This window comes from Crotalus tigris, unplaced genomic scaffold (assembly GCF_016545835.1).
Source record: "Crotalus tigris isolate CLP2741 ecotype Arizona unplaced genomic scaffold, ASM1654583v1 scf7180000017666.379230911805:20528666, whole genome shotgun sequence".
Taxonomy (NCBI): domain Eukaryota; kingdom Metazoa; phylum Chordata; class Lepidosauria; order Squamata; family Viperidae; genus Crotalus; species Crotalus tigris.
The window spans coordinates 11082406-11107053 of record NW_024096552.1 but is presented as its reverse complement, the minus strand read 5'-3'; the positions used below and the strand labels follow the sequence as shown (position 1 = coordinate 11107053).

Genomic DNA, 24648 nt, shown 5'->3' with positions numbered 1-24648 from the left:
AAGAAATCCTGTCCAAATTCACTCCTCTAGATAACCCCTCTATCACGTGTCCGGGAATCCCCCAAATTGGAATTTTATAATTTAACCTATAATAATACTTCTTCCAGACCCGTAATAAAGCATTTCGTAAAATATGAGATTTAAAAACCTGATCTACTTTTTTTATTATAAATTAAGTATGCATGCCATCCATATAATAAATCCCATCCCTCAAGAAGAAGTATATTTTTATTTGTTAATTTAAGCCAATCGCTAATCAGAGTTAAAGCCACCACATCATAATGCAATTTTAATTTAGGCGCCTTAAGTCCTCCTCTTTCCCATGCATCTTGTATAATCTTAAACTTAACTCTTGGTTTTTTCCCTGCCCAAATAAACTTATTTATACCCTTCTACCATTCCTCCATGGTTGTTCGCATATTTGAATCCCATCACTGGCTTCATCTTTTGATTTTTGGTTTATGTCTGGGAACTTTCTAGTTGTAGATTTAATTTGAAGATCTGTTCATTTATATTCTCTAAATTATAGTCTCATTATGGTTTATTTTTATGACCTCTTTGTGTTCAACAATTGATTGGTGAATTAGTTGTAACATAGAGTATATTTCCTTCTGAAAGGTGTTTGTTTTTTCTTGAGGCATCATTCCTGGAGATCCTCTAGTATCACCAGTCACAGTAAGAGTAGAACAAAGTTTCCTCTAGTCTTTATACATAGCCTTTATACTCCAATAGGTTCCAGAATGTAAGTCCAGTCCTAAAAGCAATATTTTATAGTGATCCTTTGTCTCAGGTATCCAAAAACTGTCAGTCAGGCAAAGTTGTAATCCACAATGTTCAAAGAGTTCAAAATGTTCAATCTCCCTGAAAACAGCTTAAAAGTCTCTCCCAGCCAGACATAGTCAAAAGTCAAATTTTTCTTTCTCTCCCACTAGCTCTTGAGATTAAAGGTCCAAGTTTATAGTCCAGGAAGGTCAGGATGATAAGTATGCCAAAATATTTTCCTTTATTGCCAGCTATTCTCCCTTAAACCAGGAGTCACCAAGCAGTCAGGAAGCTAGTTATAGTACTATACTCAAATCTATCACTAGATGACATTCAAAATCCATTTTCCACTTTTAAGACAAAGGACTAATTTCTTATATTTCACCTCAATGTTTTTTTTTCCAAAGAGAAAATCTTAACAATTATCTCAGTTCTTAAATTTACCAAGACTGTAGCTTTATGTTACTTCCACTTCAGTATTGTATATTTCTGTCCCCCATAAAAGAAATTAAAACGCCACTTCCATTCACATTCGGACGTTTTTAGCTTCTCGGGAGCCTTTCCCAGGAAATTCAGTTGTAAAATAGTAAAGAAAGGATCAATATTCTCACCCAGTTCCAAACATGCTGTTTACGGTTAATTGGTGCTTTTTTTCTTTGGTTGTTAGCAGCTAATGGCTGGCCACAGGAATGTAGCCAGTCTTTCCCCTGCCAATTTGGAGGGTTTTCCTCAGATCAAACGTAAGGACCGCCATCTCTCCATGATCAACGAGGCACCCCTCCTTCTTCATTGCCTCTTCAGGGTGACTTTAGGCCCTTTATAGGGCCCCCAGTAGGGCAAAAGCAGGCACAAAAAGCAGAGCCCTGTCTCCCTGTGTCCATCTCACTGCAACACAAAACCAGAAGTCATCAATTAATTCTTTTTCTAATCTGCTGGTTTTTATCACAAACTTACTTATGGTGGTGGTTCCAGATGGATTCTTTCTTTTAGGTGATATATTGTGGATACATGTAAATGATGTGACCGATGCACTATCCTGGAGAGATAACTCTGAAACTGTAGAAAAAGAGGATGGCGATTTAGAAAGTGGATAGTTTCCAGAATCTTTTATGTTGATGGTGATTTCACCTAAACAAAAAAGTCAATGCTGTTTTTTATTATTTAAACCATGTATGCTTATTGTGAATTTCTCATTGTATTCACACACAGTACAGTCTAAAAAGAAATATTTGCATATTTCAACTCATTATTTCTTTTTTTGGCAACTGTATAAAAATGCAGTGCCATGCAGTAACAATAGCAGATATATATTATTGCTTTAGCATAACAATATCCCATGGCAGTCTAAAAACATGATGAAGTAAAAACAGTTTGCCAACCTGAAGGTCCTGCCTCTTCAAACATGGTCCTTTCATCACAGCACTTCTCGTGATGTTGTTTCATTCGGGCCACCAGATCTTGCATCTCTTTGTTGCATTGCTTGCATTTTGCACGCATAACTGCTTTACCCATAGGTAGAGGAACTTCATTAAAATATTCCCAAACTTGGTCTCTTTTATGGTCTGCTGCCATTTTGCTCCTCAAGGGAGGAATAAAGCACTTCAAGCTAAGTGCAGAAAGATCACAAAGTTTATAAGCTGCTTAGAAGGTTTCACTTTCTCAACCTTTATATTCAATATATATTTGAGTAGTAACAATACTATATACAATACTAGGGGTCCAATAAATGAAGTTCTTCTCTTTGATACACCCACACATTTTTAGCAGGCAGAAATATACTTTTAGTTGGGGATCTTGACTAAAATAATAAATGTAATTTTTGAAATCTGCGTCAGTTTTTTCCCTTTAGATTTAGAGTATTATAAATATTACATTATGTCTATATATATCCTGCATATTTATTACATTTATTCCCACCGTTGAACTTCTTAAAATGTAAAGTTTTGTTTTTGATTGAGGAAATTGTCAAGAAGAAAATGTAGATTTTCTGATACTGTGGAGATACCTCAAGGAACAAATTTATATCTAAGAGTTTATTGAATTAGGAAAAAAATGTCAATTTGAACCTTTGAAAGTCTATTTAAAAAAATAAAACAACCTACATTAGCTCCCTGAGTAATGGTTCAGTAAGGTTTTAATGCATCATATATATATATATTCTATAGTTTCACATATCCTTCTGTCAAACAATCTCTTCAGTGTTGCATATTCACATATATACAGTGACCAATTATATATTGGTATTACCCTAAAGTTGATACAACCTGTTTTCATAAGTATTTACTTTCCACCTTGTTGTAAGGTTGCTTGAATTAATCAAAATTGGGATTATTTTGAATTCAGGCTACTAGACCTAATTTCCCAATTTTTAAACTCAATACTTACTGGTGACTTTAATTTCAGGATGGGAATTAAGAGTGAGATACTTCTACAGTATTACAATACTCTTTGCACTCTATGAACTGGAATGGAATAGGATAGGATAGGATAGGATAGGATAGGATAGGATAGGATAGGATAGAGCTGGAAGGGACCTTGGAGGTCTTCTAGTACAGCCCCCTGCTCAAGCAGGAGATCCTATACCATTTCAATCCAGCCTCTTCTTAAAAATATCCAGTGATGGAGCACCACAATTTTTGAAGGCAAGCTGTTCCACTGGTTAATTTTCCTCACAGTTAGGAAGTTTCTCCTTAATTCCATGTTGTTTCTCTCTTTGATCAGTTTCCAACCATTGTTTCTTTTCTTGCCCTCTGGTGCTTTGGTGAATAGTTTGACCCTCTCTTCTTTGTGGCAGTCCCTCAAATACTGGAATACTGCTATCATGTCACCCCTATTTCTTCTTTTCTTTAGACTAGCCAAATCCAAGTCTTCATATGTTTTAGTCTCCAGGCCTTTGATCATTTTAGTTACCCTTCTCAGAAGTTTTTCCAAAGTCTCAACATCTTTTTTGTAATATGGTGACCAAAATTGGTTGCAGTATTCCAAGTGTGGTCTTACTAAGGTTTTATAAAGAGGTACTAATACTTTGTGTAATCTTTATTCTATGCCTTTGTTTATACAACCCAGGATTGTATTAGCTTTTTTTTAGCTGCTGCTGCACACTGCTGGCTCATAGCTAAGTGATCGTCCACTAGGATTCCAATGTCATCTCACAGTTGCTGTTTTTGAGCCAGGTCTTGCCTAATCTGTACTTTGATTTTTCCTGCCTAAATGTAAAATTTTGTTTTTCTCCACATAAAAACTTATTTTGTTGGATAGGGCCCATTGTTCAAGTTTGTCAATATCTTTTTGAATCCTGAGTTTGTCTTCTGAGGTGTTGGCTATTCCTGCCAGTTTGGTGTCATCTGCAAATTTGATGAGTTTCCCTTCTATTCCCTCATCTAAGTTGTTAATGAAGATATTGAAGAGTACTGGGCCTAAGGCGGAGCCTTGTGGTACCTCACTGCTTACTTCTCTCCATCTGGATATAGTACTATTGAGGACTACTCGTTCACTACTGTTTGTCAGCCAGCTACAGATCCATCTGATGCTGTTGTTGACTATCTCACTTTTTTCTATCTTACTAAGCAGCAGGTTGTGTTTATTTTGTCAAATGCCTTACTGTCAGTATAGTAGGCTAGAGGCTACTCTTTCTAATTAAAACTTGATTTAAAAATGGTTCTATGCCAGGTACCACTGAGAATTTCTACCACTGAAATTATTCTACCAATTTTTGGAAGATGTGGTGGAAGATAGTCTGGATTCCTCAGAGGGAGGGCAGCATTCCAGGGCAAAAAGACAATGAACCATGGAAAGTTTGGTAGGGAGGAAAAGAGTTAAAAAGGCTCTTCTCTGGTGATTCTCAAAGTATATCTAGTTATGCAAATAGTTTCTTTAGTTTGATAAAATTCTGTCTAATATAAGTGAGGTAACAATAAAGGAAACTACTCAGAAATAACTATGTGTGTCTTTCCTGGCTACTGGGGGCTTGACAGAAAATGATTTATTCATTTTAGCAATGAAAATTAATAATTCACTAGTGACCATTTTTTATACTTTTCTCTAATTATCATATTCTGAATACATTTAATAGTTTTCTTCCATTGAAATTCCCTTTACGCATTATTACAGTATTCAAATTCTGAATCCCTTTAATCATGCAGTGTTGGATATATTTTCTCAGTCCAATGTTATTAATCATTTATAAATTTAAACTAAATAACAATTTAAAGTTGCATTAATATAATTTTTGGATTCTGTCAAATTTCTCAATATTCCAGCAATTGTTTTCATACTGAGCTTCTTATTTGAATGTTCTGGAACCAACTATTGTAAAGTAAAAATCTCAAAAGATTTTATCTTTGTCAACAATTAAGTCTTGCAATCTGATTATATTATTGCTTTTCCACTGATCAATTTTAATGGCCTCTTCTTCATAAACACAGATATATATATAACAAAGCTAGGTGGGAAACTGGTTTCATTCCCAATATACAGCACACAATTTAGTATTACATGGTCTCCTATTAATTTTTTGGTATCAGTTCAAAAATATGTATGCAGGCCATCAGGAAGCCCTATTCCTCCTATAGAACGGACAGAATCATGAGATAAAATCGGTTCAGTGATCCAGGTTGAATGTTCTGTGACATGAATCAAAACGCCTTTATAATCCAATCACAGACAATTCTTTGCTTGGGGGTTCACTGGGGAATGGTGGGTTGGTGCATACTGAGGTGCAGTATACACTAATGTGCAATTGACCTTAGAGGGCGCTTCTGGGCGCTCTTTGGAGCCATGCTGGGGCTCCTTGGTTGAAAGAGGAGTAGAGGCTGCTCGTTGTAGCTGTCCAAGGTCTGGATGCAGGGCTTCTGAGTGCTTGTCACTCTTGCTCAGTTGACACTTCCCCTCAGCTTCAACAGCTTTGGCCGTGTCTTCCGGAAACTCACAGCATTTGAAACCAGCCTTGTACTCTCCTAAGTCTAACTTTCTTTCCCAGGATCCAATGGTGCTGTGCAGGGTTTGCTTGCAGGCTGGATTGGTACGGTCTTGAGGTCATCTGGAGCACTATCAACAGCTTTCAATTGAACCTCACAAACATTGTTTCCAAGAGCAGGGAAATGTGGCACAGATGGCTGGCTGGTTGTGCTGGGGCCCCTCCTGGGGTGTGGAATTCCAGGCAACATGCAGACAAAGAGAATGTGATTTGAAATCCTTTGCACAAGGCATGAAACACATTCTGGTGCTACCAAATAGCTCTCCAAGTGTTGCTAGAATTTTCTTACATGTGATTTTGAAGCATAAGGACTCAACACATTTCTATTCATTTTAAATCCGCAATTTGCATCAGGCAAGCTCAGGGACACTCTGTGGTTCTTCCCCTTTTAAGCAGTTAACAGTTAATTGCCTGCCTCTGGCTTCTGGCGACAGAAAGGAGGGAGTTCGGAAGAACATTTAAACAAAGTTTCTCGCAACTAAATAACATTTCCTTTCTCTTTCTTTCAAATGTGTAGTGAGGCTAGGTTGCATTCCAATCTCTCCCCTTGGCTTTCCAAGCAAATGGGCTTGGTCTCACACACATTCAAGCTGTTTGAATTGCCGGCAAGGGGGGTAGCTGCCCAACGCTTCTTTGATCTTTATAAAACACAGTCTATAACAACCTCAAATAGCTCTCTTTCTTCTGAATTAGCACTTTGCAACAGGCTGTAAAGAGCTGTGTGGTGCAAGAACCTTTCCAGCCTATTATGCGAAGAGGCAAAGACTGCATTCCGTACTTCTAAGCAGAGACTGTTAAAATCATGTGCTCAGAAGGCTTCTTCTCCAAGCAGTCAGATCAAATGCACACACAATTCCTCTTTTGATTTAATTCCTCAATTAAACTTTTGTCTTTGCTTTAAACGTTGGTTTTCTTAAAGAATTTTACTTTTCTTACTCTAAAGTCAATGTGAAGATAAAATAATGAATTTACTGTTCTGTGACATGAATCAAAATGCCTTTATAATCCAATTACAGACAGATAAACTCAGATAAAGATGATTCCAAAACAGATATTTATTCAGTCAGAAAACAATACTTGCTATTTGTAGATTCCGTCTGGATATTGCAATCTGTTCATCTTCATTAGGTAAATTCATTAGCTCCTCCACATCAACTCCTTACATGGAGTGGGACCATCTGAGTAATCCGATGGCTTATCTCAGACAAAGAACATTCCAAACTGGCTCATGGCCAGGATATCCTGTGATGAACTTTAGTGGCTCCTTCTTTCCTCCTCCTACTGACCTATTAACATGGGATAGCTGACTAGTTAAACTACATTACCCATAAGCCATCTTTTAAGTAGACAGCACTTAACCCAATAAATGCCAACATTCTAGCATACAGACCTACATGGTCCAGAACATTGAACAACTAGCATAGTTGTACAGTTTAAGATTCAAAACCATTAGTTGTCCTCACTTTCTCAAATCCTGCAAAATCTTGAACTGAATCCTTTGTCTTTTATTGCACAGTATTTTATTGCTTGATCATGGTTCAATACATATATGTAACAGTTCTTAATATCTTATGCTTCCTGAAACTCACATCTTGATGTAAGTTAGATTACAATGATAACACATTCTGCATAGAAACAATCCGAACCAACAGCTAAAACAAAATTTAATAAGTATTGATGGGATAATTCTGCCAATGTAGAATAATAGCTATATTTTGGGGTTTATGATTAAGTAGTTTTATAGTATTTTTGTATGCCTCTTAGAGTTGTTCAGGTGAGTTTAAGAAATTGTTAATTAAACACAAAGACCAATTGTGCTAGAAATGAGTTGTCTAGATATAACCAGATAACATCATACTTTTCATGGCAGATTGTCTTATTGTTCTTTCTCACAGACCATCTGATAAAGCAGCAGTAACTTTTCATACCAATCTTTGCAAAGAACATTTAACTCATCAAGTTAGAAGATCAGGTATCTGTCTATTTCTGCTGTTGCCATACTGCAAAAATGAAAACCATGTGCCATACCACTTTACCAATAAAAGACAGTGGGTTGCATTTCTGTTTGTTAGGCCCAAGCTTTATCCGTGAGCTTTGTGATATGTCTTTTAGTTCAGGGCCCCACAAATTGCTAAACAATGTATGGTGCTAAATAAACAATAAAACATTAACTATAATTGATAAATAAAAACTATTTACCAATTATACAGCAGAATCACAACATAAGAGGCAAGAGTAGAAAAAGTCCAAACTACAGAACTGAATGTTGCTTTCATCAGTTGAGCATTTCATTGACTCAGTCCTAGAAATCTGAACAATGATTAAAATAATTTTTATAGATGGATTTTTTGAAGACAGTTTTTCAAAAAAATATGTACAGAATGGAAAGAAACCAAGGGAAAATTATATCTTAATCTGTCCATATTCTGTGAGCAGATATTAATGAGAATATTTGAGAATATCAACAGAGTGCTCAAACAGCTTTTCCTCTAGTTATTAGGCTTTAATGTGGCTTCATCTTTGCACTGGTGCTGATATATTAGAGGGCAGGTTGGCTATTAACAACCCAGTGTCTACCAATTCTGATCAAAGAGGTAATTAAAAGTTACATAGGCCCCAAATTCCTTTTATCTTAGGTTTCCTTCTTGGTTGGGAATTATAGTTATGTTTTTCATAATGATGCAGCTATGCATTTAAAAAACAAGTCATCTGTTTCTTCTTCAAGCTTCCATAGAAGCTGAAAGTGTAATGTGTTGTGCCCAGTGGTGGTTTCAAATAATTTAACAACTAGTTCTCTGCCTTGCCTTCCCTCCACCTTGGTCGGAGTGGGCTGCTCAGAGGGTCGGCTGGGGTTGGGGCAGGAGGTCCCAGTGGGGGGGGAAGAGTCCAGGTTGCAGAATTGATGGAGGGGGCAGGAGGATATGGGGGGGCTACAGGAGTCTCGGAATGGGGTGGGTGCAGGAGGGGGATCAGCAGGTCCAGCTGGGGGAAGATGAGGGGATCCGGCTAGGGGGGCAGGAGGGCTGGGATGCCTCCACAGGGGAAATCCACGCCCCTGCTGGCCAAGCATCTCATCCACACCGTAGTCCCATAGGATTGCATAGAAGGGGCACTGGGCAGGGGGTTGGAGAGGGAGCGGCTTGCAGGGGGGAAATCAGAGCAGCCACTGTCTCCCTTCCGCAGCACAGTCCATCGGTGCAAGTGGAGACAGCCCCGGGACACTGGAAGTGTCCCCTTGTATGGCCTGGGCCCTGTGTACTCGGTGACTTTGAGGGGGCAGTGGCTGCTGCTGCTCCAAGCCACTCAACCCACCAGCCACACAGGGAAGCAGGAGGAGGTGATGGCGGCAATCCCTGCATCACCTGACCCAACCAGCAGCAGCTCTGGAAGCAAAGCTGTGCCGTCCATCCTCGCGCTGGTGGGGACAGCGGCTGGTGGGGTCCGGCAGATGCTATGCTGTGGAAGGGAGATAGCAGGCTACCAGTCAGGCCTGGCGATGCAGGGATTGCCACTGTTGCCTCCTCCTCCTGCTTCCCTGCATGGCAGGCAGATGGTGCGCTGCAGTGCCTGGGCAACACGCAGGGCAGAGGAGGCGGCAGTAGCAGCAATCTCTGCATCGACAGGCTCAGCCAGCAACATGCCATCTCCCTTCTGCAGCGCAGCATCTGCCGGGATGGTGGTGCCAAAGGGCCAGGGGCACGTGGGGGACAATGTGGAGCAGCAGCAGCTGCTGCTGCCTCTGCCCCCATCAGTGCGAGGATGGGCAGCACAGCTTTGTTTCTGGAGCTGCTGTGGGAGAGGCCTGACGATGCAGGGATTGCCGCCACCTCCTCCTGCTTCCCTGTGTGGCCGATGGGTTGAGGGGCTCAGAGCAGCAGCAGCAGCCACACCCCCCCCTTCAGAGCTGCCGAACAGACGGGGCCCAGTTCAGGCAAGGACTCCCGGCCATCCCGGGACTGTCTCCACCCATGCCAATGGGGCTCTGTGGCCGGTTTGCCATGATGCAGGATAGTGCCTCTTATGTTTTTGATTACAAGTGATACCTTCCTCAACCACATGGTTCCCTTGAAAGCTATTAGTTCTAACACCGGACATAGGCAGTTGGAGAAAAAAATAATAAGTCGTTCTTCCTATGGAACGAAAGTTAGAGGACAGGTGGCTGAAGAGAGGGACAGTTGGGGTTCTGCTTCCTTTATTATGGGGCAGGCTATTAACAGGCAGCCCGCTCCATTTAGTTAAAAAATCTATTTTTAAATTTTTTTAAATGAAATGGAGTTGGCTGCCTGTTAATAGCCTGCTGTGTAATAAAGCAGGAAGAACTGCAACCATCCCTCTTTTCAACCACGTGGCCGGATTCATCTCAGCATGGCTGGTTTCCCTCCCCTCCATCCCGGCCTTGCATGCTCTCCTTTTCCTGGGCACAACTCACTGGAGCACCTCCTCAGCTGTTGGCTGGCCAGCCAACCATCTCAGAGGCTGCTTCTCTGAACTGCTGGCGGTGGGCGAGGTGGGTGCTGCTTTTCATCTTCTCCAGACGGCTTTGGCAGATCCCCCCTCACCTGTCCACCCACAATCTTCCCTTTCACTCCCCTTCTGAGCCCTCTTTGCAGCTCTGCCCACACAGCTACTGAAGCTGCAGTTAGAGCACCAGAGCTGCCATTTCTCTGCCGCCGCAGAGTTGAAGATCTTGCCCTACCCACCACGACCCAGAGGCCCTTGATTCCCACACCATTTCTTTTCTAACCTTCTTTCCAGCTCCTCCGTCACTTCCTCCACTACCATGTGCAGTCCCAGAAACAAAAGTTTGTGGGACTAAAAAAAAAAAAAGTTCAATCAATCAATTCCAACTTTTCACAAAAAAAGATCTCTCGAAGTTGGAATTGATTGATTGAACTTTTTTTTTTAGTCCCATAAACTTCTTTTGTTTTTGGGACTGCTCACACCGGCAGAGGAAGTGACAGAGGACCATGTTGGAGCTGGAAAGAAAGTGTCGCATGGGTCTGATTGGGGGCAGGAAGGGGTGGTGTTTCTGCCATGCGTCAACTGGTTCTCTGAATTCAAAAGAAATTAGTTACCAGTTCTACCGAACCAGTGCAAACGGGCTGAATCCCACTACTGGTTGTGCCCTCCCATTAATTTAATTCTTTCAAGTCCCTTAGAACAGGGCTTTTCAACCTTTTCACAGTTGTACCACTTTTAGAACATGACAATATTTGAGTACCACCAGTGCTTAGCAATGTGTCAAAAACTTGATGACTAAAAAAAAGGGGGGGGGATTTTGGGTTTTACCGATTAGATTCATTTGTTGTTATAGAAATGGCTAGTTTATAATATTATGGAAAAGTAAAAAGTTGAGGTTCAATGTTAATGCTTCCTTCTACTGCAACAGAGGAAGTATGTTCTTTTTCCCTTCTCCCACTCACCTTTTCCTCCCCACTGTGACCTACTATTTGCTTTTGTATTTTTGCACTTTATTCTATAATCTAATAAAATATTACAAACTGTAGAAAAAAAGAAAAAAGTATCAGTTTTAATTTCTTCGGTAGCTGTTCCTTTGCTGAATTACTTTCCCTTTGCACTAACAAATGTATGATGAATTTATCCATGTTTAGTAATATGCATCACTACCAGCTAGTTCAGGGGTCTTCAAACTTGGCACTTTTAAGACTTGTGGACTTCAACTCCCAGAATTCCTCAGCCCTCATGGCTGGTTGAGAAATTCTGGGAGTTGGAGTCCACAGGTCTTAAAGTTGCTAAGTTTATAGACTCCTGAGCTAGCTGGTTTGCCATTCTGAGCTCTTCCACAGTATAGTAAGAATGCACCCCCCAATCCCTTCCCTGTACCCTTAAAGACACAGGAATCAAATGCAAAGCAAGAAAATAAAGAAACACAAATTCCTTTGTTTCTTCTCTTTAAGCTGCCTCAGGCATGTCACGTGTCACAATGTTGCAATTCTAGACTGAAAGGCTCCGGCAATTGCGAAAAGTTTTAGCTTTAAATTAAGCCAGTTTACCTTCAAACAAAACTTTCTAAAAGCCACAGACAGACTCAATTAAAGGGGGTAAGACTAATTACATTTGTTTAAAGGAATTAAACCTTTCCTGTTGTCTTTTTTCCCCTTCCCCCACCCAAACCACATTCTTTTATACCCTCACCTCTCTCCCCCACTTTTTCTTCAATTCACCTCCAGCTCCGAGCTGCTTCTGGAAGCACCAATCAGCTGGAGTCAATCAGCTGGAGCCTTGCCAGCTTTTGGAGCTTCTGCCGAGCCCAGACAGTCCTGCAGCTGCCTCTCCCTCAGGCATGCCTCATTTTGGCTCATTCCCCTCCCAGGCTACACTTGGCTAGCAATCGCGTATCACCTGCCATGTGGCAAAGTACCACAAGTGGTACACATATTACCAGTTGAAAAGCCCTGCCTTAGAATTAATGGGAGTTATTTATGTTCGTGTGAGAGGAGGGAGGGGCATTGTGTGTGTGTGTACGTGTGCATATGTAAACACAGGTATGTCATCATCATCATTTTAGCCATTGTCTATCCTCTGCAGGATGAAGGCATGTCTTATGCACATTTCTAAATTATACAGTCCTGAGCCTTTCGTCTGCCAATTGGGCCCACAATACTTGCTGATGCCATCAGTCCATCTTGTTTTAGGTCTCTTTCGTGGACACTTTTTATCAAGTGGGATCCATTCTATCACTGCCTTGGTCCACCTGCCCTCAGTACTTCTTACTATGTGACCAGCCCATTTCCATTTCAATTATTTTACTCTCTTGATAATATTGTATATTTTTGTTTGTTGTCTAATCCATGTGCAGGTCTTTCTATCTTGTCTTGTACTGCTGACTCTTTTCATGACTCTTTGCAACAAACTTTTGTATCAATTGTGAGGTTAGTGTCCATGTTTCACCAGCATATGTTAGAGCAAGTAGCACACACTGATCGAAAACTTTTCTCTTCAGGCTTAGGGGGAAGGTTGTTCTTGAAAATTATGCTTAGCTTGTCAATGCCTGTCAACCACATTTAACATGCCATTCAGTTTCCTTTATTGTATCACTTTCCATTGAGACCATTGGCCAAGGTATATGTATTGGTCTACTGCATCTAGTTTTCTGCAGATATAACTTTTTTCTTTCTTTAACCTGGCTCTTTTTCACGTTTATTTTTAAGCCAAATGGTTCTGCTTTGTTCAGCTCTTGTATGTTTCTTTGTAGCTTTTCTGGGTCTTGGGAGAAGAGAACAACATCATCTACAAATTTTAAGTAGTTTAAATAGCTGTCATTGATTTTTATTCCATCTTTTACCCAGTCTAGTTTGCGAAATACTTCTTCGGCAGGCTGAGAAAAGGATAGGTAATATTGTATCACCTTGCCTTACACCTCGTTCTATGCTGATTTCCATTTTAAGATCATTAAGGCAAATTGTCACCATTGTTTTTTCATATATTGATTGCAGTAAGTTTATGTAAGCAGTGTCTAACGCCTTGGTTGAGCAATGCATTAATTATTGTTTGCTGGAATACTGAGTCAAACACCTTCTCATAATCAATGAAATCCATGCACAGAGGCATGGTGTACTTGTGCCTTTCAATGACTTGTTGAACACCTTGGATGTGATCCATTTTGCTGTAGCCACTTCTGAACCCTGCCTGCTCCTTTGGCTGTGTATCATTTAATGTTCTCAATATTCTTTTTGCTATAATATTGGTGAAAACCTTGTGGATGACTGAAAGAAAGCTTATTGGGCAATAGTTCTTTAAATCATCTTTGGGCCCCTTTCAGCATTTTTCCATGCATTGGGTATTTTTTCTTCTCTGAGGCATCTTGAGTATAGTTTTGCTAGTATCTTGCATAAACTGTGACCAGCGGCTTTCAGCATTTCAACCTGTGAAATGCTGAAAACACAGGTATGTACACATATATAAGATATACATAAGCATTTCTGACATAGTGCATGTAATGTTTTCAACAGCATTCATCATTGCCATCTAAAAAATTTGTGCTGAATAAGAAATTGAAAAAGTTGATCATTATCACATTTTTTTTTAAAAAAATCTCTTACAATAATAATGATACTGAAAAAATATATTTTTATGGGAAAATTGCATATTCTTCTTGTCTTAAACCAGCTTTCCAAAGTTCCCTTTTCAACATCAAAATTTCAGATCAGGGCATTATCATAAATAGCTTGGATTGGATTTGACTATGAGCAGTAATTAGATGTATTAGATGAGGCCAGTTGTGATGACAGTGGTGACACCATGAGATCCACAGTCTAGTATTTTATCTGGGGCCTTGGCTTGGCCACATCATTTGCATTATCAGTGGTGATAGCATCAGCTGGAGTTGGATGTTGGAAGCTGAACCAGAACTGAGATTAGAACCTTGGCCTGCTCTGGAGAAGCCAGATGAAGGCTCAGCAGTCTTTGATACCATTGACCATGGTATTCTTTTGGGCCAGCTGCCAGGCTGAGGATGGATGATCCAGTTCTGCACTGCTTTAGCTCCTTTCTCCAAGGTCAGCCTCAATTGGTGTTGATAGGAAATCAGAGATCCAGTTCCCAGCTGCTCTGTTGTTGTCAACGCTGCATGACACATGACAGTTGTGGCATGCCACAGGGTTTGATACTCTCTCCATTCCTGTTTAACATCTACATAAAGCTGCTAGGTGAGATTATCCACCACTATGTTTGAGATATCAATATACTGATGATACTCAACTTTATATCTTCACATCTGGTGACCCAAGTAATGCTATTGCTGCCCTCTCACTGTCTGGAGGCTGTAAGATCAGGGTCTTTGACATCTTTAGCTCTGGACAGGGTTGCACTATCCCATTCAGACCCAGTTAGTAACTTAGGAGTTCTCCTGGACTCAAAGTACAGGTAGCGGTCGTGGATAGGAGAGCCTTTGTACAGCTTCAGTTTGTGCACCAGATGCATCTTTTTCTGAATCAGGATTCCCTGCACTTGGTCTCTCAAGCCCTAGTCATCTCTCATCTGGATTTACATTTTACAACATTTTTAGGGGGCTATCCTTGAAATGCATTTCAAAGGGCTACTCTTGAAATGCATTCAGAAGCTTCAACTAGTGTGACACTACGAACAATCTTTGGGGCCCCTAGAATAGCCCATGTTATACTACTGTTTCTTAATTTGTATGGGCTATTGTTTTGTTTCCAGATGAAGTTTAAGATGTTGGTTATGATCTTTAAAGCCCCCCATAGCATGGGTCCAGGTTGCTTGGTGAACTGTCTTGTCCTTCTAAGTCAAGCCTGCCCTACTTGTGCCAGCAGAGGAGGTCTGTTGCAGATCTCTTCGGTCAAGGAACTCTGGCAGGTGGAATCCAGGATAAGAGTCTTCTCTGCTATAGTGCCTACTCTCTGGAACATCCTATTCCCCAGGGTGGGGTCTGCTCCCACCCTTCTATCCCTCTGCAAAGGCCTAAAGACTTGATTTTTCTGGTTATTTTTGGGATATGATACTACCACATTGAAGGTGGCTGCTGTTCCACTTAGTGACCCCACCTCTCTTTTCTGCTTCTTGCTCCTCTTCCAACATCTTTTAATTCATATTATTGTACTTCCAATTGTTTATTCTTTTTGTTTCATTGTTTTGCTATCATCATGTTTACATTTTTTCCATTTTAGTGTTATAAACCATCTAGAGCAGTGGTTCTTAACCTTTTTGAATGAATTGCCCCCTTGAGCCAATGAGGAAGTTGTCATCGCACCCTCCCCCAACATAACCTCTCAATCACAACATAGGAAATAATTCTTCAATTTATGCAAACACTTTTTTTTGTTTTCTTTAAAATTGTCATCAGGACATATGATGCAAATAATTTATTTCCAGTCTTTTTCCCATATCTTCCATATTCTGGCCAATGGCGCACCACTGTATGGGTAGAGGCTGCTGCGCAACGCGCATGAAGATAAGCGATGCATATTCACATATGTATGGCGTTCTGTATTAAAGCTAGCTGGAGGAACATTTGAAAACACAATTCAATCCACTAAGAGCGAGCAATCTGATGTTTTTGTATGACAGATATACAGCAATTCACTGTACAAAAAAGTCTCAAAAGTGTCCCCAAAACATCTCGCTCCATCACCCCCATGTCGCCCCCTTTTCATTCCTTCACCCCCGCATCACCCCTTTTCGTTCCATCGCCCCCCCGAAAAACAAAATTGCCCCCTGGGAGGCGATATCGCCCAGGTTAAGAACCACTGATCTAGAGTACCCCCACGGCAAGATGGGCAGCAAATAAATTTAACATACAAACAAATAAATATTGGAATGAGGTTTTTTTTAAAAAAAGAGAAAATTGTTTTACATATACTTTAAAAGAGTTTTCTTCCTACATATATTTAAATATTTTATTTCCACAAAGCAATGCATAGTTACCAAGTAGTAGCCTGTTCAGATTGCTGTTTCCCCTGTTGCGCTTTTTTTTTTTTAAATCCTTCTTACTGGAGCCAGTGAGAATTTTTTTTTTTTACTTTGTTCTAGAATTACTGAGTGTAAATTTGCCTTTATTGTCTTGCTAAACATGCTTTGAAATTGCATGGATGCTACCCCCATCCTTTCCTTGACATTCGCTCATTTTAAGAGTCTTCTGATGACAGAAATGCCAGCAGAACAGCTTTATCACTGGAGTCTTTCTAGATGAATGTGTGAAATGCCTCCATTTGAAAGCACTGTATTTCAAGTAAGGATCGATGATATGAATATTTGGTTTGTACATTTTTATTAGTGATGGGTCTATTACTCATCAATTAGCAGCTTATTTTTGCAGTTATTGAATGATGAATGATATGTGTTAAATTTTGGGCTTGTTGTTTTAAATAATACACAAACTATCTTACTCACACATTCTCACTATTGTATCAATATACACAATAACCCTGTCAAAAGAGTTTGCTTTGCTGATTCTGTCTTTAATAAAATGTCTACAGTGTCTGTTCCTCATACAGGATTGTGTACATGGATATACTGTATATTGCCTTCCATGCATCCATACACACACATTGTCAAGTAACCACAAGATGCTTTTGAGTGAAAAAAAAATTCATCTGATACAAAGTAGATACTTGATCTAAGACTAAAATAATATTATAAATTCCAAAACTAATTGTTTTCCAGATGTATAAGAACCTTGGAAGTACTAGTGCTTTCTAATCTGTAGAGAAGTGGAAAATTAGGGAGGCAGAACAATACTTGATTATAGTTGCTATTTTTCATTGATCAGTAAAGCATTTTTATCAATAATGATTTCAGGTGGACTGTGATAGCCCTTCAAAATCTAATTAGCATAAAATGCATCAGATATGGCCTACTGACAGTTTTTCTCAAAATCTCAATGTGTTAAACTGGAACTGTAAGCTTTACATTAATCTTCAGAATCTTAAATAAGGATTCCATTGACCACAAACTTTAAACAACCTCTGCTTTTTTATCTATGAAAGAATGAAGTGAATCCCATTTGATTGGTTTTGGATAAAATGGCTACTATGTAAAGGACACATGAAGCTGTATTTTCTTGAAGGTTTTACACAGCATGTTTTTAATGTGAAGTCATTTGACGAGTTGACCAGCCATTATATAATTTCCGTCCAGCAAACTGTAATGATGCCAGAATGATAGCATGCATATTGCATACTTGCATCCTGAAATAAATAAACAATGGCATTTGCATGATGGTAAGATCATGTAATCATCTTTCTTTCCCTTACAAATGTCATTGTTTTTTTCACACTATTTCAGACTGAACCAGACTGATGTTGCAAATTAGAAGGAAATAACAATGGAAATATCTGTGCAACCTACTGTAGAGTTGCAATACAGAATTCCAAATAAGTCCTATAATTGAGAGTCTTGAAAATGTGTCATAACTGCATAGAACTCTTCTATGCTTTGAAGTTACAGTCAGCTATAATAAAGTAGCCAGCCCTTAGTTTCTAAAGAAATTAAGCTAAGAAGTTCATCTCTTACACAGTAATAACCAAATTGAGTTGTCAATAATTGCCAACCATCAGTACCAAACATATAATAAAAGCTCTGTTTGGCAGTAACAATTTTTGAGAAGGTGCATTTTTTTTTTTTTGACAAGCAGTGAAAATTAAGATGACAGCAGTTAGACTCAGGCTAAAATATTGACTTAACTGCCGAAGGCTGGTGATGAGCCAAAGATAAAAGTTCTGTATTTCATTAAATTATATTATGTTTTTAGTAAAATGAATCCCACTTATTGAACACATTAGGTACAAATTCATATTGCATCAGATAGGCAATATCTGTTTTAATAATAGCCACTGACAAATATGTTTCAGATTTTATGATTACATCTGTAATATTCAATGTTCTTATTAGCAAAACTCTCTTCATTCTGTTTGGTAATTTTCAAGGGGAAGTTATTTTCATTTATTTGAATTTCAATGATTCCTCTCTTTCATTTTGGCAGAATCTGTACCAGAACAGGATATTAGGCCTGGCTGCTATGGCATCCCCATCCAGGAATTCGCAGAACCGGCGTCGGTGTAAAGAATCTCTGAGATACAGCTATAACCCAGACCAATTCCACAACATGGACATTGGAAGTGGGCTCCGTGGGACAGTCACTATTCCACGCTCGACCAGTGACACAGATTTGGTCACTTCAGACAGCCGGTCTACACTCATGGTCAGCAGTTCCTATTATTCCATAGGACATTCACAAGATCTAGTGATTTATTGGGATATAAAGGAAGAAGTAGATGCAGGTGATTGGATTGGCATGTATCTCATTGGTAAGTCAGCTCTATTTATAGGATTTGTTATAACTTAATTTTGCAAATAAAACATGTATTGTAAAGCAGATTTATTTCAAGTTAAATGTAATCCATAATTTACTCCAGTAAAGAATCTACAAAAAACCCCTGAAAAGATCCAACTAACTCTGAGATGACATCTGGTGCCTAAATCTGAGACAGTAACCTGCTATTCTTTAAAAGAGACCTGTTGACAGCTTTGAAAATAGATAAAATATAAAGCAACCTTGAAGCACTAGCTGCAAGAAACCCAGCTCAGCTCCTCACTTGGTGGACTTTCTGACTGTAAGTTTTTTTTTAGTTTAATATACTACAAGGGAAGAAGAATAGGAATGGATTTCTCCTACAGAGGAAGAACAGGAACAGATTATTTGTATGTTAAAAACAATTATCCAAACTCTCCGTATAAGTCTGGATATGCAAACTCAAACTATGACTTCAACCAAAGAATCATCTATACAGAATTCTATAGAGAAAGTGAAACAACTAAATGCTATGACAGAAGACTTAGATACTCAACAAATACAGATAATGGAAAACACAAAAAAGAAACTGATAATAGAGAACAAGGAAAGAACTTTTCTTATAAACCAGAAGGAATTTGAAGATAAAAAAGAAAAACAGATGAAAGAGAATATAAATACTTTGGGACAACTGCATCAAACTGGAAAAACAAAGAGATGACCTGATAAATCAGCTAGTCCTCTTAAGAAAATATCAACTGGAAGCTTTTATCAACATCAAACAATAGCCACAACAATACAAGGAGATCTTTTTGATGATTTAAAAGCAAAGATACGAAAGATGACTTGGCAAAGGAAAAAAGCTAGAATAAGACTGAAAAGGATTGGTGTTGCAATCTACATATGAGATCTAAAATAGAATATATCCAAATGGATAGAATATGTATTCTGAACATAAGATATTGTAATGATTTGAGATAAAGAAAATTTTGGTTATATAAAATCTAGAAGTATAATTATTGAAATAAGAATATTATATTGTTTTATTAGTTTGTTAAGATGGTAGGATTTATATATAAGGTGTGTATTTTAAATATTAGATTGTATGAGGAATTGTGATAAAGGAATTGTGCTTAATTTAAAAATCTGGAAAAAAATATTAAACATTAAATTAAAATATTAAGGGAAAATTAATTATCAGGTCACTGGCTAAAAATTTGAATGTTTAAAAATAAGTAAGATTTGAATTTAAGATATTGTTATGAGTTGAGACAAAGGTTAAGTAAAACTTAGAAGTATAAATACTAATAATTAAATTTGTATATTGGTTTGAGGTACAAATGCTGAGAGGGGTTTTTTTGTTTTTGTTTTCTTTTGGAAAGGAAGGAAGGAAGGAAATAGAAAGAAGAAGAAAAAAATATTATTATTAGCCCCAAATATGAGATAGGAGTTAGAAATCGGATCATTTAAAATTTGAAAATGATAAAGATTAAACGTTAAATTTAAATATCAATGGGAAATTAAAGTTAAGAAAAACTTACTAGGTTATTGTCTAAAAGATGGAATGTCAAATCAATTAGGGTATGTATAGACTGAAGATTATTGACGAATACTAGAAAGGTATTTTCTGTTTGATTAATAGAATAAGAACTGTGTTGGTCCGAATATGAGACAGTAGATATTATGGGGGAAAGAGGGGGAATTAGCTGTTGTAATACTTTGAGATTTGTATTGATGATATTCAAATGTAATGGAACTACTGTGCTCAACCGCCCCACTACTTTTCAATTATGTAAATAGTTTGTACTTATAACTGGTCACCAAGGACCCTGCGATCACGTGACTGCCATTTGCAACTTTCCATGCCAACTTCCCCAGAAAGTCAAAGGGGAAGTCAAAGGGGAAGCTGGCAAGGAAGATCTCAGGTTGTTGATGTAAGTCTCCCCCTCATCTGCCCCCTCATCTCCCCCAACCCCTGTGCACTCACACAGGACTGGTGACTTGCACAACCTTTGCACAATCTCCAGAACCCACATGATACCTCTCATACCATCCTTGACAGGACCGCTCATACCTTTAGTTAACAAGTGCAACCAGGACCGCAGGGATTGCTGTTACTAAGCTATGCAGTTGCACTTTACAATGGCATTGCTTAAAAATGGAAATTCCATTCCCAACTGCCATTGTAAGTCAAGAACCACCTGTATCTTCCATTTGGGAAAGACACACTTAAATACAGCATTGCCCATAGAAATATTAGAATATTTTCTGTACTGTAAATAAAAGCAAGGATCTTTCTGGTAGATGTCCCCATATTTCTAAACTTACTGTCAACTTTAATTATGCAGGTCTAAGATATATAAATGACTGCATCTATTTGCAACCAAATTGACCTGTTATATATCTAGACATTAGCATCCATATTACTTTTTTCTGGGCCATTCAGATAGATTGTAAAGTGTTGATTATTTATTCTGAAAAACTTCTAGCTTCTCTGGATAAAAGAACTACTTATTTTTATTACCTTTTTCAAATGAATGAAATTCATAAACTCTTGTGCTATTTTAAGAGTTTAAAAATTTTACATCATGGAGGGAGGAAGTCAGAGAAAGAGAGCAAGAGAGAGAATTTTGTGAACACTGAGGAATGATATGTTTCAAGATTTCCAGGGAAGAAGTGATTAATCAAAGATGGAATTACTTTTTGTAATTCCTCTCCAGATAAAGAGAAGACCTAAGATTCACCACAAGTGTTCCATAAAGTTGCTCCTCATGAGCTGATTTCAAGACAGAAGTTTCTGGTGGCTTTAGAGTTTGGGAGATAAGGAAATAGAAATCTTGCTCTATCACTGGGTTGTCATATTTCTTTTGTAATCAGTTTTAGAAATTGCTTGTTAACTGCTTTTCAACTATTAGGATATTCTTCAATCCTTAGTAAAAAAAAAATTAAATACCAGTTTAAGGACTTTAAAAAAAAATCAGGAGTTAAAACAGCAAAAGATTGTTACAACTTTGATTCTGAAAAGTGACACATGGAAATAAGATCATGGAATTAATTTGAAGACTTATATAAGGCAATGCTTTGGTTTTGAATATTCTTAAAAAATATGATAGGATGAGAATTTAAAGGTTGTTCACTAGAAGAAATTAAAGATTATAATTAAAGGAGAAGAACACTTAAATTTGACTTACTATTATAGAATGAAGCAAAATATTTTAACTTTGAGACATACTGAAGGATATTTTTGAACTATGGATCCAAAAGTTAATTTTAAGAGTTTTTGCCTCTATAGATAACTATGTTTAAAAGTTGTTATAGAAGTTGAATTTTATATGACAAAATTGAGACTGGTATTAAAGTACATTTAAAAATGACAGGTTATAATAATGATACAGAAAATGATGCTACACTGGACATACAAAAGAAACCAACTAATGTCTTAATCATTAAAAGGAATATACCAAATAAAAAAGTAAGAGAATGACTTGCATAATTTTCTTATATTAGATTTACAAGAGAGGCTTGCCAAAATTTTGAAGAATTCTGTGAGATGGAACAAAGAAAAAAATAAAAACAAATAAAGTTCCTAGGACATTGGCAGACTTCTCTCCCTAGAGCAGTGATGGCGAACCTTTTAGAGACCGAGTGCCCAAAAACTGGCCCCGCCCCCACTCTACCCCCTACCCCGCCCCTGCCCTGCCCCCACCCTGTCCCCCACATCCCCCACCCTGCCTGCCCACAGGGCCACTTACCGCCTCCAGGGCCTGTGACAGATCGCCCAGGCAGCCCAGGCAGCGCCATGACGACCACGCCCTCTGTCTGCGCCCTGCAGCATCAACTGTGCAGGATGGGGTGTGAGGGCAGAGTCTTGTCTACGCTGCCTGGATGCCATGTCCTTGGCTGTGCTGCTCCATGTGGGCCATGCTCGGAGTCAACTCTCCTCCATGGGGGCTGCTGGTGAGGAAGGGGTCATGGGAGAGGCGAGACTGTGCCCACAGAGAGGGCTTCTAGTGCCGCCTCTGGCACGCGTGCCATGGGTTTGCCACCATTGCCCTAGAGAGAAGAGGGAGCTGAAATCTAAGCAGAAAAAGAGAGAGGGAGGCCCTGGAAGGCCCAGCCCAGCCCATAAGTGAGTATCTTTCCCTTGGGAACTGAAAATTCTGTTCTGATTTAGGCAGGAAGGATTTTTAGCTCCTAATCAGAACCTTCCAAGGGTCTCCCTCTCCCCAGGCACCCCACTCTGCTTACCTGAGACTATGTTCACTTAACAACCTAAAAGATCACTTAATGACTGCAAATGGGAATGCCAGGATTGTGATAATTGAGCAAACCAGTTACGTGGGCAGTTATATGACATTTTGCTTACTGACTGCTTGGCTTAACTGAGTTTGTGGGCTCAGTTGTACTCAAAGTTGAGGACTGCTTTTTCTTTTTTATTACTACTTTTATTACTACTTTTTATTACTACTTTCTTATTTTTTTATTTTTATTTTAGTTTGCATTAGTTTTATTTACCATTATTACTGAAAGATACAATTGTAATTATTTTAGTAATATTTCATATTTAGTAATTATAGTAATAAAAACTACTATTAAAAATATAAAAGAAATGGTATGCATGCCAAAGTCCTTTGTGATAAAGGAAGTGTGCATGCATGAAGAATTTTTTTTTGTTTAGTTAATTTGCCTTAGGATTCATGCTAATTCTATTTTAATTAAAAGATAGTAGTAGGTTTTATTTATTAATTTAGTTATAAAATTTATTGCCACCAACCTTACCTCAGGGTAACTCTGGACAGTTTACAATTATACAAAATATTTGCCTTTGATTCTCCTTTTGCTGTGAAATAATCAAAAATTTTTCTTTGTGTGTGTGGTTACTTTCCAGATGAGGTTCTATCAGAAAACTTCTTGGACTACAAAAATCGTGGAGTAAATGGTTCTCACAAAGGCCAGATTATCTGGAAAATTGATGCCAGTTCTTGCTTTGCAGAATGTAAGTATCATTGCTCTTCCTCACTAATTTAATGAACATTCATAGAGCTGGGCTTGCAAAGCAAATCAAAATTTGGGTACTCTTCTATACACAGGTGTTGCATTATTCCTGAAGTAACTTTTAAGTGCTTGCATATTCTATCTCTAAAACTGAGGAATATAAATAGGTATAGGTTGGGCCAAGTATACTATAAGAAATAATAACAACAACAAAAGCAGAAAATAATAAAGCAAGGACACTGCTATTTTGGAAAATGACCAAAAATACTAGGTTAGATTTAATGGTACCTATATTATTAATAATGAAAAATTTGCATATACAGTATAATTGAATTTAAGATCCATCTTAGACTTCAAGGGAAAGCTTTCCAAACTTATATCTCTTTCGGCTAATAATTACCCTAACCTTCAGCCCACAGAAAACATTCCCAGCCCAACTGGACTTGCTCTATGAAAACTCTTAAAATCTGTTGTCACATGTACTGACTTGATTTGTCATAATTTCTACTAGTTGCCTTGGCATTGATAGTATGGAGATGCTACAAATGATGTGAAATATTCTCCCTTCATCTCCACATTGTTCCAGAATTATTAATAGGGAAGGGAAGGCATTGGAAAATCAAGATCAATGTGACAAATTATTCTTCTTTCTTTTTCTTTCCTTTTATATATTTGAATTCAATTGGAAAGAGGATTATTGGCAATGTGTACCTGAAATAAGTTGCTTCTCAACTATGAAACTTAATTTCTTCCTTCCTTCAGTAAAATAAATAAAGACTCTCTCAAGATAATTTATTAACCAACAATATTGACTCAATTGAATGGCTTCCTTTCTTCTTCTAGATTTTTTTTTCCTCCCAGCTTCTTAGGATAGCCTAGCAATGGTGATCACTTAAGGGCTATTCAATTGTTTTCTCCTGCTTTTTTAAAAAAAAATCTAGTGGAGTCTATCTTACACAATACTTAAATTATATTTAGATACTATGTGTAATTACAAATAATGAAAACTGTGTCTCTTCTAATTATAAAAATGGGAAAGGCCTAAATTTTGAATAAAGGAGATTTCTTTATTTAGCATTATTCTTCTGTAATTGTTTCTTAAAATCATTGTACTGGAAGATTTTGCCATATGCTGCCAGCTTGT

At 38.2% G+C, this 24648-nt stretch overlaps 1 protein-coding gene across 11 annotated transcripts in view; it reads left to right on the top strand.

Moving 5' to 3' along the window:
- The window catches only part of HECW1 (HECT, C2 and WW domain containing E3 ubiquitin protein ligase 1), a 357453-nt gene that overhangs the window by 106692 nt on the left and 226113 nt on the right, over positions 1-24648 (top strand). For 10 of the 11 annotated variants that reach the window (XR_005555972.1, XM_039336700.1, XM_039336697.1 and 7 more), the window contains 2 exons: positions 18201-18525; positions 23398-23505. Coding sequence is in view for 9 of the 11 variants with exons in the window: in XM_039336700.1 (XP_039192634.1) it covers positions 18201-18525; positions 23398-23505 (433 nt within the window). In the remaining 2 variants the exon portion in view is untranslated. Of the gene's footprint in view, positions 1-18200; positions 18526-23397; positions 23506-24648 lie in introns of those variants that run through there. The other variant, XM_039336704.1, reaches the window with a different exon arrangement.